Consider the following 16,789-nt stretch of genomic DNA (forward strand, 5'->3'; position numbering starts at 1 on the left):
ATGAACATTTTACTCTTGCCAACGAATGCATGCTTAATTTCATGAATGATTTCTATGATGATTTGGTTTAAGGGGAAGCCTCTTTTATTTATGCTCTCAGTATGTTTCAAAAAGGGGGAGTATTAATCTTTTTGATTTTGACAAAAAAGGGGAGATAAAATGATGAATTGATTTTCATAATTGTTCATAATTGTTTTGTCATCATCAAAAAGGGGGAGATTGATATTTTACTCTTAGTAATAAAATGGTTTTGATAATGACTATATGAAAATCAATCTCTACAATATGGATTACATAAATGAGAAAATAACTTTTATAATATGAAGCAAGGCATGGATTATATAAATGAGAAAATAACTTTTAATATGTGAATTGTGAAGTAAGGTATGGATTATATGAATGAGAAAACAAATTTGTAATACATGAATTTTGAAGCAAGATATGAGAAGAAATATTGAGTTTGGTTAAGTGATATTTATTTTAAAAATATACTTTTGATAATCTCAACTTGCTTTCAAAAAGATCAAAATGAGGATTTGTTAAAGTTTTCTATGTTTTCAAAAGGATAGTCGACTATATATTTCATTCTGTTGACTATGCTTTAGAATAGTCGACTATACTATTAAGGATAGTCGACTATGTATAAGGATAGTCGACTATACTGGTTTGATCTGTCGACTATGTGAGGCATCTGTCGACTATTTCTTAATCTGTCGACTATCAAGTAAGGATAGTCGACTATGGCTTTTCATCTGTCGACTATTTTTGTTCTGTAAAATTCAAAATTCTCTTCACATTTTTGCAATAGTCGATTGTGCATATGTATCTGTCGACTATGGGATTTTTGTGTTAGAAGATAGTTGACTATGTCTTTTTGTCTGTCGACTATGTCTTGTTTTATTTGTAAAAATAGTCAACTATGCATTTTCTTCTGTCGACTATATCTTTTACAGAAAGCTTCCAACGGCTAGTTTTTCAACTCCAACGGTTACAAACGGCTACATTTCTCTTCAATCTTTTGGAAAGCCTATAAATACAAGTCATGGATGATCAAGAGAAGACTAATGGATGGAAAGGAAATTATTTGAGCTTATATCGTATACACATTTGTATTTATATTGACTGTGCTTTAATTTTCTCTCTTCAAGGCTTTGATCTTCACTTGTAATTATTCATTTCAAGCCTTGTATCATTTTTGAGAGACATTGTAACTAAGAGATTCATCTCTTAGATTCTCTCCAATTGTATACTTCTTGTTTTTCCTAGCTTGTGTAGCTAGAGGGCCTACTTGGTTTAAGTAGGAGGTTGTATTTCCTAGCTTGTATAGCTAGAGGGCCTACTTGTGTAAGTATGAGGTTTTAGTGAATTGGTTTAAAATCCTTAGTGGAAGTTAAGGTAGTGAATTAGGTTTGGTTTAAGCCGAACCACTATAAATCATTTGTCTCATTTATTCTTCTTGCTTTACATTTGTCATTTTATATGTTATATGTTTTAAATCACTAAAACCTCAATTGGGTCAAAAAGTTTTCAAGTTCTATCAAGATTTTTAAAATATCCAATTCACCCCCCCTCTTGGTGTGTGCCATAGCACCTCCCGTTCTAACACCCAAGGCATTACATCAAGTCGTCAAATGATTTTTGTCATCGAAATTAGCTATGCCTCACCTTAAGTCACCTCAAACTTAATCATTGCTTGATCTTTACTTGTGCTAATCTATTCGAGATTTCTTATGATATGTTGTTTCCTCATTCTTATAGATATTCATTACCCTATATAACCTCAAGTTTCCGCTAATTGTCCACAATCATCTTTTAATCATGTCATCTAACTATTTCATCAAGAGATCTTAAAATCCATTGATAGACTCCAACTGTCTCCAAACCTTCATTTTGAATTTAACTTTCCAATATCAATCGAAATCTAAGTAATATCCCTACATCGTTCTCGCATAACTATTTCATCAAGAGATCTTAAATTCTTATCTCGAAGATATTTTTCGAATTGATTCCTTAAAATAACATTCTTTGTCATCAAATTAATTCGTACATCCCTTAATCATCAATATTCTGCATTATCAAACTATTCTTCGCATCCTTTAATCTTCAAAACATCACTCGATATTAATTAACTATAGTCATGCTTAATCCTCAAGGTAGTATGTTGATGCTTGATCCTTAATCAACTTCTCAACATTTTCTCTTGTTCCTTGCTTAACTACACTTTTACCCACGTAATCTTAATCTTGCTAGTGGTTTGAGTCCCATGTGGTTGTCTTAGGCGTAACCTATCTACACATCTCATCTCAAGATTATACCAAACTTTTGATCATCACTTGTCTTCTCTGCACACATATACTATTATCTACAAAATTCATATCATCATCCTCCAAATTCATAATGGCTCTACACATTTAAATCATTAAATCACGTCCCAAATCGAGGACAGCTAAAATTTCCAACTCAAAACTCTTTCGAGGCTTAAGACTACACCTTGGCCATTTCATCCACTAAGTCAATACTAAACAAAACATACATGACTCGTTCCCACAAGTCGTTTCCATAAGGTAAGCGATGGGGATTCTCTTGGGCTAGGGCTTACTAGGTGTATTGTTTTATTTCATGTCTTGTATTCATTCATGAAAAATGTGTTTTGAACTCTCACTTAGATGATTCAGCATCTAATTTGGACTATGTCCCTGGAATATTCAAACGTTCCAGATGAAGGCAACGGTGCGAAAGGAAAGGGAATTGCCGAGGAGTGAAGGCAATTAGTTGATAGCTTGTAATATGTCGCTTTCAATAATGCTGTTTATTTTGAGGACGTCTTGTAAATATTGGTTTGACTTTATATTATAAATAAAGTGGTTTCGGTTATGACTTGTTATGGTTTCGATCTAGCTTCCGCATTTGAGTTGATGAACCTGTCTTAGTTTATTGATAGTTCATAATTGATATACTGAGAAGGTGTAACGGAATATTCGAGGAAGGGTGTTTGTGTTGGATTTCTGTTGCTTATTTGGAAAAAAAAAATTATATCCTCGAAATCTTACGTTACGTAACGCCCTCCCGGGAATTGGGGTGTTACACTACTTGTTATGATGAAGCAGCAGAAAGTCAAGTGTGGCAAGATGCAATGCACGAGGAAATTTCAACCATACAAAAAAATGAGACTTGGGAGTTGGTTGATCTACCGGAAGGCAAGAATGTTATTGGGCTCAAGTAGGTCTATGGAACAAAGTATCATGCTGATGGTACTATATAGAAACACAAAGCTCGGTTGGTGGTGAAAAGGTACTCGCAACAGCAAGGCATCGATTTCGAAGAAACTTTTTCTCCGGTGGCACGCTTTGAAACAATAAGGACTTTTTTGGCCTTGGCTACACAATTAAATTGGCTTGTGTATCAATTTGATATTAAATATGCCTTTTTGAATGATGAGTTGAAAGAAGAGGTGTATGTAGCTCAATCTGAAGGTTTTTTTAGTGCTGATGGCAACAAGGTTTACAAGTTAAAGAAGGCTTTATACGGCCTAAAGCAAGCCCCGCGAGCCTGGTACAGTAAAATCAACTCATATTTTCAACAAAATGGATTTGAAAGAAGTCCTAATGAGCCAACCCTTTATATGAAAAGGCAAGGTACCTCTGATATTTTGGTGGTATGTCTTTATGTTGATGATATGATTTATATGGGGTCTTGTGAATCTTTTGTTGCTGAATTTAAGTCTTCTATGATGGACAAGTTTGAGATGTCAGACTTGGGTCTGCTACATTATTTTCTTGGACTTGAGGTGAACCAAAGTGCAGATGGAATTTTCATTTCACAAAAAAAATATGCGACTGATTTTGTAATACCCCATATCTATGTGAGGTCACCACGTAATTTAGATAAATTTAAAATACCGAAAAGTGGGTTTAAAAGTAAAATAAATCGTCGAATCAACCGAAGGGAGTATCTCATACCCTAGATAATTAAGAAAAATGGTATAACATCATCAAGTAATATAAGTTATGATTTTTTATGATGAAAGAAATTGGATTGGGAACAGTTTTCGGTACAGCTGTCAACCGGGCTGAGAAAACCTAATCGACGTAAGAGACGTCCGAAAAGTCAACGGAACATGTCAATGACTAATATTTGATGTATAGAACAACCCTTAAGTGATTTCGGGTTGAATCGAGTGAATTTAAGGTCAAAACGATCAGTCGGGCCTAAGTGCAATTTTCTAAATCTGCTGGAGGGTCAAAACGATAATTTTTCAGAAGTTTCAAGGGAGAAATGAGAAGTACTAATCTTTTGGGTCTTAGTGGGATAGTTGAATAATTCAGGGGGCTTAAGAATGAGGGTCAAAATGTAAGAGATAGTTTTAAGGGGGTCAAAGTGTAAATAATTCAGGGCTCTTGATTTTATGAGTTTAAAATTGAGTTGAACTAGAATTGCTAAAATTAGGTTGCATTGAAATGCGAACAGTGAACGAATATAAAAAGAAACAAAAACAAAGTGATGGCATTTTTCAAAAAAAAGTAGAGAATGGAAATATAGAGAAATGAGTAAATAAAATAATATAGAGGCCTTTTTATAAATATAATTTTTAATATAATTTTTTTTAAAAGAATAGTTATGTAATTTAAAAATAAATATAAATTTCATAACACATTCAAACAAATTCTACAAATAAACTCAAAAAAAAATTTAAAAAATTTGAGTTAGAAACGAATTTTTTCCATCTCTAACCTAATTAAAGACAATTTTTCTCGTCTCTAACCTTTTCGTGGGTGAAAACACATTTTTAATATTTTCTTAATATTACAAAATTGTCCCAAAAATATTTTTGAAATTGCAATAATTGCTCGTAAATTTTTTTAATGTTTTGAAAATGTTGAAACGATGCCCTGAAGATGTCCCCATGCATTATAGGCTAAATGAGTATGAGTTGTCTTGTCATAGGTTTATGCAGATTGTACAAGTGATTTCAAGGGGACTTATTCTAGATCTTAAATTTGAACGAACTTAGTCCCTAGTCTCTAAGGATTGCCTCAAGTTGAGAGTTCATCGGGTAGGAATTGTGTGCCCTAATTAGGTGATGGCTTAAAAGATAGATCATTCCAGACATTGGCCCCGTTTGCTATAGCTTAATTAAAGAAATTATAGGTTCTAACTTTTTAGATTATAACTTTTAAAACTTAAAATAAGTTGTGGACCTGTTTGTTGCAGCTTCTTAGAAGTTGTAGTTAAATAGTTGTGGTGTTTGATATCATAAACTGTAAAATAGCTTATTTTTGTATAATTGTCCATAATACCCTTAGTAGTTATAGAATAATAATTTAAAAATTAATTAGTGTATATATATAAGTTTTAAGTATTATAAAAAAATTAATTAGAGTATAGAGAGAGAGGAAGATGGTGAGAGAGAGGAAGAGATCTGAAAATGGAGATGGCGGTAGAGAAGAAAAATCCATGATTGCGTAGACAAGAGGGTAATTCTTTGTTAAAAATAAGGACAAAATTGTCACCAAAATGTAATTATTTAAGCAGAAGTTGTAAAAACTGGGGTATCCCAGCTTTAATAAAGCCAGCTTCTATCCCTTCTAAAAGCTAGTAGAAGTTATAAGTTAGAATTTCATAAGTTGAAACAAACATTACATCCTAATTTTTTTGAAATTATAAGCTAAAAGTTACAACTTTTAAACTACAACAAACAAGCTCATTCTCTTGTTTGGATTGTGCCTATAAAAAAAGTCAATCCTTATTTTATCCTAAAATATTTTGGTGTTCATCTTTGACTAGATTGAGTTCATTTACCTTATTTATTTCCAAGAATTCCAGAGAGATTTATTTGATCTAAAACCTTAACATTAAGCAAGTATTAGGAATCTTATAGAGTTTAAACCTTTGATATGAAACCAAATAAGCCTCCAATTCATAATCATAATTGAAAGCTTATTCATTAAACATTGCCAATTACCTTAATTATTACAGTAGTGGCTTTCACAAGCAATCTCTCAACAATTCAACAAACTGTAAATTAATTTACACTTGGGATAATCAACAATCAAACGAACGACCATGCAAACTTAACACTTGCATGGAGTCAGAGAATCGAAAAAGGTGACTCAACAGAGAAGAGAAAATTAATGATTTTTTGGAACACAATCAACCTCTGGGGACTCGAACAATCTAGTTCACAACCCTGCAGTTCATCCGAATCTCACCCTCATATGATCCAGTGATAACATCAATGGAACCCATCTTCACCATTGCAGCCGCAAATTTCTTAGCCCAAGCCCTGCCATTCCTCGCATTGTTCTTCACCATCCAGGCAGTAGAAGGGCTTGTTGAGAGCGTCTGGTCCGATGTTAGCAGCCCTCTATGGGCCTTTAAACCTATGTAATAACTGTTATCCAATCTGTTTGGTGAGAGAGAATCCAGTGGCACGGTGGGGTTAGATTTGGATGACGGCGGAGGACACTTCTTCTTCATCTGCCTTGCGAATTTGGGATCCATTGAAGGGTCCTGCGGGTGAGTTGCATTGAAGGAGTAGAGGCGGTTGGAGAAGGAAGAACAGTGGGAGACTCCAATCGAATGGGCTCCCGAGAGGGTCACCATTTCATCCAGAGAGAGCCCCTTCTTGGCAAAATTTTCTTGGAGTTGTTTGGCGTCCAGCAAAGGAGGAGGAAGGTTGCCGGATGGGTCATCTTTGAGGGAAACTCTGCCGTCTCGGCGCCCCGCCGGCACCGCGTAGTTGATTCCTCCGGCCATGGAGGCGCTGTCCCTTGCGGCGAATGCTACAATGTCGGAGCAGGAGACTGTCTTGGGGCATCGAGCTTCGAGTTGGGCTTTGGCTTCATAGATCACCTCGAAACCTCTCAGGCTCCCTTTGTTTGCCGGATGCCCCTTCTCCGACGGATTTCCCGGCGTTGAATCAAGAAGCACGGACCCATCACAGCCCTGAAAAATTAATGCTTAAATATGAATTAGATATTCATTATTGGAAGCAGTACTTACACCTATAACAACACAAGAAGGGTCCTCAGACCAAAAGCCATAGCTAGCTGAAGTGATGATCGGATTCGCTTACCCTGACAAAGCAGTCGTGAAAATGCAATCTAATGAGGCCTGCAGCGATGCCAGGGTTCTTTGAAACAGCCTTCATCACAGCTTTTCTTACTATGAACTCGGCGGACGGGCAGCTCGACCGGTAAAACCCAACCCTGAGCGGCGGCGCCGCTGAGGATGCAGAAGCCAGCGTCCACACTGTGAGGAGCAAGAAAACCAAACGTGGCTGCTGTAGCACGAAGGTTTTCTTGCCGATGAATCTGCAGGTCGCCATTAGCCAACCAATCTGGAAGAACAGGAAAGAAAATGGAGTGATTGTGGTGTCGAGTATGTGCTAGCAATTAGTGGACTATATATATATATATAGATGGAGAGTCACAAGTAACGAAGGCTGAAACTGTCCTAGTTTGAACACTTCCATGGCAATGGAGTTGAAGCTCCTTCCATGGCACTTTCCATGTGTCCTTTCACAATTATTTTGTCTATTTCTCTCTCTCTCTCTCTCTCTCTCTCTCTGTATGCTCATCATCTCCTTGACCTTCAAGCTTTCTGAAGCCACGAAGAGGAGAATTAATCAACAAAGTACGAAAGCAACACAAAGTACAAACTCGAGAAAGTGTCAGACAAATATTATCTGATCAGAAGAGTATATATTTTATTGCAATTAGCTGCCAATTAAATATTAATTAATCAATTAAGAGGCAGAGAGAATGATAAACATATATTATACTATATTAGTTGAAGTTGGTGGAGAAGCAGTAGAGGGTCAGCTAGCTCAGCTGTGGACAGGAGGCCTCAATCCGTGTGGCTTAATCAGCAAGAACATTGAGCAGGAACTTAGCTACTGATCTGTGGCAACTGGCAAGCCCTCTTGTCCACTTAACTTACAGTGATTAATTGCAGTGCCTCATGGAGCAATTAGTTCAGGGACTCCATTTTAGGACTGCCCCATAAATCATCATGGAGCTCATCGGATTCAACAATATTGCTGTTGATTAAGCCATACGGATGGAGGCCTGCACCGCGGATCCTTCATTGCTTCTTCAACTTCGAGTAATTAATCTATAATATACAACATCATCATTCTGTCATCTTAATTGATAATTCAATTAACACCCAATTGCAATACAATACACATACTGCCGCACCCCTTGTTGATAAAAAATGGAGGGCCGACCCATAGATAACATTTCTCGATTTTGTGTTGCTTTCCTACTTACTTTATTAATTATCCTCTTTGTGGCTTCTCAAAGCTTGAAGGTCAAAGAGATGACGAGCATACAACAAAGAGAAGAATGGACAAAATTATAAGTTTGAACCGCCGGCGCCGGTGGCTCAGCATCATAATCAGTTGGCTTAAGTTGATGCATGATACAAGTTCTAATTTTGGTTTTGCTAGCTAGTTGTACTACGCCTGACTATCTCATCTCTATCTAGGTAAATGACCTAGTCGCTCTTTAGCGGCTCAATGTTCAAATTGACAAGAGTTTGTTTGTATTTGATTTGTTTTATAAACGATCAGAATTTGAGTTTTAATTTGAATCTTAACTCATAAATAAGCTGAATTTGAGCAAGATTTAATTCAACTCATGAACAAAACTCACAAATAAGATCATGAAGAATTCTGTGAACAGGCTTGCGAAATAAATATTTTTTTATTATTTTAATAATTTATTATTCAGTATTATATTTGTGATAGGGATATTTATTTTTATTTAAACAAGGTTTTTTTTGTATTTGTTTGGAGAATTTATATTTATATTTGCTATATATTTTTTGTCATATAAAAATAAGTTTTAATGGCTTCAATTTAAAAAAAAAAAAATTGATGAGCTCTAACTCGAGCTCAAGCTTGAGTCGACAAAAGCTCATTTATCATGATAAATGAGCTTGCTCAAGCTTGAGTTTGTTTAACATAATAAAAAAACTTCTGATAAGTAGAATTCAAATTTGATAAATCTTTAATTCAAACTCAAAATTCTTTTTGAATTAGAGCTTGCCACAAGTCTAACAAGTCAAGCTCAAGTGGTTAATGTTCAGCTTAATTACAATCTTATCTCTATCTTATGCAGCATTTATACTTATAATTCATTTATAAATAAATTTTTATGTTTGAAATGATCACTACAAAAAAATTGGTTTTTTACCTAAAATTTTATTGCTAATAACTTAGTAGTGAATTAAAATCTGTCATATAATGGGACGTCGCTAAGTACTGCAATGGAATTTTAAATCTGTCACTAAATCCAAAAATTTCATAAAAAAAAAAAAAAAAGCTTTAAAGTAATTCTTTACTATTATTAGAGATGAATTAAAATAATCTGTTATTAATAACATATGCAACAACAAAAGCAGGGACATCTGGTGTCCAATGGCACAAGTATGTGTGGCACAAGTGCACTTATAGCCCGGCCACAAAGCCCACGCTCATGTGGAGCTGGCTCAACCAATTTGGGCACTTTAGACGAAAAAGTTTGTCGAGCTCTTTTCAAGATTATTAATTTTTTTTGTAAAAAAAAAAAATAGTACACATTTTTATCGAAAAATTTCATAATTTCATTAATTTAAAAAAGAAAAAAGTTAAACTTCAATCAATTACAAAATATGATAATTTCTTAATAATAGTTCATTTTTAACTAAAACATAATGTCTAAAAAATTAAAAGAAACCAAACAACCTACTATAATAAACAAAACAATGGTAAAAATTGGGAACAATGAGATTATTTTTAGAGTTGCAATTGAAAGATTTATAAACAAAAATAAATGTACAGTCTTAAAGTCTATGATATATTCAAAAATAAATAGTAAAAATTCGAAATAAAAAATTAGGAACAATGGAGAGAAAGAACGTAAAAATTGGAAAGAGAAAATGAGGATGACAAAATATTGTAAATTGATTTCTTAATAAAATATTTATTTTAAAAATAAAATTATATAAATTACAAAATTTTGGGACCTTCATAAATGTGGGGTCTTAAGCAGCTTAAATGGTTTCAAGGTCGAGCCAGCTATGCACACATGGCTTCCTTTTCTTTTCTTTTTTCAAAAAAACATTACTTCTTTTACAACTCAAACTCAGAATCTGGCATGCCTGGAGGCCCTAACATGGCTCGCTTAGCAAGGGTTAAAAACCCAATCAATTACTTATTCACCTCAATTTATATTTAAGTTATTATTTCTTAGTCTCTATAATAAAATTCCAATTTCTCATCTCATTCTTGCTTCTATCAACTACTCATCAAATTATTATTAAATTATCAATTGTGAAAAATATTAATTATTTTATTATAAAATAAAAAACATTATCTATTTTTGAACTCATTTATATTTATATTCAAAAATATAAAATTTAATTATTTTATATTCAAAAATATCAATTATTATTATATGCATATTTTATATTCTAAAACACCAATTGTTTGTATTCTAAAATATCAATTATTTTATTATTGCATGCATATTTTCACTTTTAATTATTTTTATTTTATGTTTTTTTTAATTTGGTACAAACAGAGATATAAGCCATGTTGAGAACTGAAGGCAAAGACGAAATTTTTCCATCTCTGGCCTAGAAAAAACATTTAGAGGCGAAAATTTTTTCGTCTCTAAATCAAGCGACTAAAAATCCTGTCTCTAAATCTGTCTTTAAATTAGTTTTTCACCCCAATTTATATTTAAGTTATTCTTTCTTACTCTCCATAGTAAAATTAAAATTTCTAGTTTAACTCGTGCTTCTACCAAGGACCAATCAAATTATTATTAAATTATCACATGTACAAAATATTAATTATTTTATTATAAAATAAAAAACAATTATCATTTTCTAAACTCATATGCTTCAACATATGACAATTCTTTATATTTTATTTAAAAATATAAATATTAATTATTTTTTATTCTAAAAATATCAATTATTATTACACGCATACTTTATATTCTAAAACACCAATTGTTTGTATTCTAAAATATTAATTATTTTATTATTGCACGCAAGTTTAACTTTTAATTATTTTTATTTTATATATGTTTTGATTTTTGTACATTCTGAGGGTTGAGGGCAGAAATGAAATTTTTTCCCTGTAACCTAGAAAAAATATTTAGAGATGAATAAATGCATCTTCAGTAAACATGTACAAGTATAGGGCAAGCAAAATATCTTCTGAGTATACTGTAAATTCTAAGATATATCAGAATGTATTAATTAGTAGTTGAACCCATATTAGAAGCTAATTAACAAAGAATGTGGAAATGCATTGCTTCTACCTAGCCAACAAAACCCATATTGTATTTTTACATGCACTACTGCGTGCTTGCCATAAGTAAAAATACAATATATGAGATTAAAGGGTTTGAGGGTACTTCTTAGTGTTCCACCCTCACCAGCATCATGCTCCTTGTTTTTTGAGTTTAAGCATGTACATGAGTTGAGCATACACAGTCTTTCCTTCATAGGGCAACATTTAGACCACTTTTGTGATATGGTGTTCCTACTTACCACTGCTATCTTAATCTGTCTCCATGGCTATTATGTCACCACTTAAAAATATATTCTCATAACTAGTAGCTTCTATTAGCTCAATTCAGCTGGAAATTAAGAAAAGCTGATATACATTTTTTGCACGTATTACAAGGTTGGGACACATGTCATATGATGTCATCGGGGTGCAGATTGTTCAAGCTAGCTGGGATCCCTGCATCTAAAGCAAATCTTATTGCAGCACAGAGGTTTTTGTTGCTAGCTTGAAAGAGTCTGCAATTCTGGGAGTTGCAATAATTGCAAATGATGCTTCAGATTTTGGATTCCTAGCAATGTTATCACTCCTATCAGTAGTTGGAGCAGCATGGTTATTCTGCCGATGGTTGGTGAATCCTACAAATGCACAAAGAAGACTTTTTCTCTTTTGATCCACAATTTTGATTTCTCAGGTAAGTGTTCCATACTCCCATTCTTTCATTTTGTAGCTTGGAGGCTTGGGGTTCCAACGTCACAAGCGCTGATGTTTATAACCTGACATCTATTCTCTTTTAATCTTTTTAGAGATCTTATAATTCTTTTTCAAATATATTTTTTTCCCACCATATTAATGTCTCATGTTCAAATTACTACTAAAATTTTGAAAAATTAAATCATGCAAAATTAAAATGTACACCAAATGTTGGACCTAGAGGATTGGTCTATATGGTTAATAATAGATTTTAGTATTTGAGAATAGTTAGTTGTCCTATACATGCAGTTAAAGCTAGTGGTATTCCCACATCTACGGACCGGAAGCAACATTTCTTGCCTCTCCCCTCAAGCTGCCAGTGCATTTATTCTAGAAGACACTTATGGCACTTTTCTCAACTCGCTTAATCACTTATTATTGTTGTGATAGCGAAAGGCTCGTCATAAATTTTGAACCGGCATATTCGGTTTAATGCTAGTCGATTATGTCCGATTGTTAGGTTTAGAGATCAAGATGGTGAGGTGTTCGATCGGTATAGTAATCTACATGATGATGTGTTGATGGTCTATTTTGGTGTGGAACAATAGGGATGATAGGGGTATTAGTGCTATAATTAACAGTTGATTGACACTTTATGATTCTTAAAATGGTGAAATTTGTTACATCGTATATTGCATTTTGTGGTGTCAATAAGTAAAATTAAAATCCTAAACCCTAACCCCTTAATGAATGGTGGGAAGCCTAACAAACATTATTTCCATCCAAACATAACTAACACTTAACATTATTGATTGGAAGCAAAGACATTTCATGCCTCTCCCCTCGGTCTGCCAGTGCAATTATTCTAGAAGAAACCTATGACACTTTTCTCACCTCACTTAGTTGCTTATTATTGTTGTGATAGCGAAAGATTCGTCATAAATTTTGAATGAAAATGTTTTCTCACGTCATATCATATGTGTTGAAACTTGAATATGTGAATCTTTGTATAGAGGGTTTGGCACTCCTCAAGGATATATAAGTAATTGTCTCATACATGTATTTTCTCATTTATTTATTGTATTGTAGGCTATTATAGTGTTGTATTTTCACGGTCTATAAAAATAAGCTAAGGGAGTTAGAGGATTGATGATTGTTAAATGAATTGAATTTTATTCTCTCTCAATTCTTTCTCACCTTCTGTTTATGTTGAATTCCCCTTCCTTCCTTCTTATCTCTCCCTTCTTTTTTACTCCCTCATTCTCGATTTCCCCCCTAAGTTGTAATTTGTACATATGATGTTTTCTAAATGATATTCTTAGCAATTCAAGCATCTAATTAACCTCAATATCTGGCAGGGTTTTATTTGTTTTGCTGGCAACTGTCCTTGTTTCTGTTCGTCATTCATTTTGTTCTGTAGGGCTGTGATAATTTTGGTATTACATTTGGACAGGAGGAGGCAAAATTGGGATGAATAGGCCCCAGTGTTATATTACATCTTACTGCCAATAAACATTACAAGTTCTTATATCTACTAAAAAATTATGAGGTTTAGAAGAAAAAATAGTAATATTACATACACAAAATGATTCCTCCCAACTGTAATATTTTTTTATTGAGCCCAATCTCAGGAGCTCTATCATTAATAATTTTAAAAAAAAAAACACCCTCTTAATGGCAAAAGTAAAAGCCTATCTATCTTATCTACCACATTTATATATTTTATAAAACATTAATTAGTTATGTTTGCATTATCAAGAGGAAGAAGAATATGTCCAAATACAGAGAAGTTGTATTGACTTGAATTGCTTAATTTGTAGGTGTTTGGTAAAGAAAGAATTAATGCTGTACAAATCATAGAGAAAGACAAAGGAAGAAAGACAAGACAAACAGAAAGAAAGAAAGAAAGAAAGAAAGAAGAAACAATGTCTATGAAACAGGAACCCTCAAAGACGAAGCCAAATAGAACTCTAATGGTACTGTTGCCAAAGGATCCTCCTCTTTCTCCTTAAACATGGAGACCCTTGAAACCCATCGAGCATCTTCAGCGGCACTCCGCAGCAATGGCATCTCATCAGCCCATTCCTCCGGCTCCCCTTCAACGAAAGGATGTCGAAGAAGATCTGCAGCTGTTGATCTGGTTTTCCAGTCCCTCTCGAAGCACTTCCACAAGAAATCTTTGCCTTGGCTAGACATGGTATCTGGAATTCTGGGTAGCTCTCTCTCAATAACTATCTTGCGTTTCAGCTCTAGCCTGTCCTTGCACTCCCATGGAGGTCGTCCGGTCATCATCTGCGATACCGTGCACCCAAGAGCCCAAATATCAACTGGCGACTTGTTCATGTTCCAAAAAAGAGATTCCGGTGAAGCATAAGGAAGAGCCCCGCGAGTGTGGCCTATCAAACGAGGATCATCGCTCCGTCTATTGCCTTCATCTGCTTTATTCGCCAGTCCAAAATTGGCAATCTTCAAGTAGTTCCCATTGCCGTCTTGAGACGGGAAAACAAGAATGTTATGTGGTTTAATGTCGCAGTGGACGTAGCCCCTCTCATGCACGTAGTTTAGAGCTTTGAGGATCATGCGAGTGTAGCGTCGCACTTCTGATTCCGGCAGTGCCCCGCCCTTTCTTTCAATCAAACTCTTGAGGGAGCCGCCGGGAGCGAACTCCAGCAAGAGGTTGTACACCCTATTGCCCTTCTCCTCGGAGATGTCTTCCCCATATATAACAACGGATGATTCCGGGACAGTCACTCAACAAGAACAAGATCTCTCCTTCCTTTTGAAGAGAGGTGGAGAACTTGAAATCGACAGACTTGACAGCAATCTCGGAAGCCATGATCGGCGGTGTATCACCATCATCATCATTAGAATCTTCTAATTCCCTCGTCAGAGGGACTGCCTTGCGCACGGTCCCGTACAACCCCTTGCTAAGAAACTCCTTCTTGATCCAGGAACCCATTAATATTAGTTGTAGGCGATCAATCGATTAATGATCTCTCTCTCTCTCTCTCTCTCTCTTCTAATGATTCTCTTAATTTGTTTATTGTGAACAAATATGTATGTGCACATTAAGAAGCAATCTGGTTCCATGTTTATTTATAAGCATGGATGGCCAAGTCCTAGTTCTAAGGAATTATGGAGTTATAGTTCTAAGGAATTATGGATTTGGAATGGACGTTTTATTTAAATTAAATGTTATCAATTATGGATTTGGATTGGACGCATTGTAAGTTGTCAATTAATTAATCTAATATTTTTTTTCTCAAATGTTGAGATAATTATAATAATTTGCATAATTAAAACAAATAAATTTATAAATCTAAATAACTAATTATCTCTTAATAAAAAGTACCATTCTCTTTGTGTTATTTTTAATTTTAATTTTTATATTTTTAATTAAATTTTATAAACTTATGTTTGGAACAAACCAATAATTTAAGTTGTATTTATTGTCATTGCCTAAAATGCCCCTCTTACCAAACCTTGTTTAAAGTTTAAAAAATATATATACGTGATTAAATATCCCAAATTATTTCACATATACCGTAAAATATCCAAAATTCAAAATCTTACATCGTAAAATATCTAATATGCTCGTATATTAATTGTAACACTCATAATTAATAAAATGAATACAAAAACAAATTAACAAATAAATATATAAGCACACAATTTATATATACATTTCAAAGGGGTGTTAAGTACACCGGGTGTATAAGTATACCCGTAAAAAATATTTAAGTACACAAGATGTATAAATTCTTAAATAATATGACCAAATCTTGATTATTAGGTGTGTGAACTTACTATACACCCTATGTACCTAAAGAGGCTAGAAATGTCATTTTAATTTAAGATAAATTTTTTAATTAAATAATATTTTTAAACTAAAATTACTCATAAAAATAATCTAATAAAAATTATTCTTAATCGAGTAATTTTTTTTTTCATTAGAGTAACCTTTATTCTTTCCCAAGTAACATTTACTTTTACTTGAATAATATTTATTTTTAATTTTTTATTCTTATTTATTCAATTTTTTAATTTTCAATTTAATTTATTTTTTTACACAAATTCAATTATTTAGATTTCAGCATTTGGGTTGTTTCGGTGCCCACCCTATCAGCCTAACCGAGCTATTTGGGCCTCCGCTAGAAAGCCACAGAACCTTTTGTTTCTGGGCCCGCCAGCATATGCAAAAATTTCCCATTCAGGCAGATATGTATCATCTAGATAGATAATAAGGCATAATAGAAAATAAACAAACAGCGGGGATAGCTCAGTTGGGAGAGCGTCAGACTGAAGATCTGAAGGTCGCGTGTTCGATCCACGCTCACCGCAATCTCTATTATTATTATTATTTTTATTTTTTTATTATTTTAAATTTTCTTAATCCCATTAAATAATTTTAAAAATTTTTAAAATGTTAGGTCAACGCTCAACAGTAATTAAACTTTTTTAATTAAATTTTAAGTGTCATCTATATTAAAGTGAGCAAAACAAATAGATCACTAAATAAAAGACACGTGACAAAAGGACTTATTACGTAGCAAACGCGATAATCTTTGTAGTTAATAAGTATGGTTGAACTAGAATAATTCAAACCATTAAGCCTATGTCCAAACCATGTTTTCCACGTTTCAGATAAGATATTTAATGGAAATCACGCTCAAAGTATGTCCATGAATTATAAAAGTCTTTGGTAGATATTGTTAATTCTATTTCTACTCATTATTCTGTTTTCTTCAAACTAAATATTAATTTAATCGTCAGAGTGTACAATGTGAGAAGAATAGTCTCGAGATTGTA

General features: G+C 33.7%; 2 protein-coding genes and 1 non-coding gene across 3 annotated transcripts; 1 reads left to right on the forward strand and 2 right to left on the reverse strand.

Annotated features, from left to right (window-relative positions):
- Positions 1-5,916: 5,916 nt before the first annotated feature.
- LOC127810131 (peroxidase 5-like) lies at positions 5,917-7,588 on the reverse strand. Its single transcript, XM_052349404.1, has 2 exons — positions 7,076-7,588; positions 5,917-6,945 (listed from the first exon to the last, which is right to left on the reverse strand). The coding sequence occupies exons 1-2, from the start codon at positions 7,325-7,327 to the stop codon at positions 6,175-6,177; spliced, it is 1,023 nt and encodes a 340-aa protein (XP_052205364.1). The 5' UTR covers positions 7,328-7,588; the 3' UTR covers positions 5,917-6,174.
- A 6,197-nt stretch (positions 7,589-13,785) lies between these two features.
- LOC127810396 (mitogen-activated protein kinase kinase kinase 20-like) lies at positions 13,786-14,783 on the reverse strand. The gene has a single exon (XM_052349862.1). The coding sequence runs from the start codon at positions 14,558-14,560 to the stop codon at positions 13,910-13,912; it is 651 nt and encodes a 216-aa protein (XP_052205822.1). The 5' UTR covers positions 14,561-14,783; the 3' UTR covers positions 13,786-13,909.
- Positions 14,784-16,248: 1,465 nt separating this feature from the next.
- TRNAF-GAA (transfer RNA phenylalanine (anticodon GAA)) lies at positions 16,249-16,321 on the forward strand. The gene has a single exon. It is a non-coding gene; the product is annotated as a tRNA-Phe (tRNA).
- Positions 16,322-16,789: the final 468 nt, after the last annotated feature.

This window comes from Diospyros lotus, chromosome 9 (genome assembly GCF_014633365.1).
Source record: "Diospyros lotus cultivar Yz01 chromosome 9, ASM1463336v1, whole genome shotgun sequence".
In the NCBI taxonomy this organism is placed as follows: domain Eukaryota; kingdom Viridiplantae; phylum Streptophyta; class Magnoliopsida; order Ericales; family Ebenaceae; genus Diospyros; species Diospyros lotus.

Bases quoted from the DNA above. Each gene is read 5' to 3' on its own strand.
- LOC127810131 (XM_052349404.1), bottom strand. From the start codon at position 7,327: ATGGCGACCTGCAGATTCATCGGCAAGAAAACCTTCGTGCTACAGCAG. The intron at 6,946-7,075 runs GTAAGCGAATCC...TTAATTTTTCAG, and splicing joins TTCACGACTGCTTTGTCAGG to GGCTGTGATGGGTCCGTGCT.
- LOC127810396 (XM_052349862.1), bottom strand. From the start codon at position 14,560: ATGATCCTCAAAGCTCTAAACTACGTGCATGAGAGGGGCTACGTCCAC.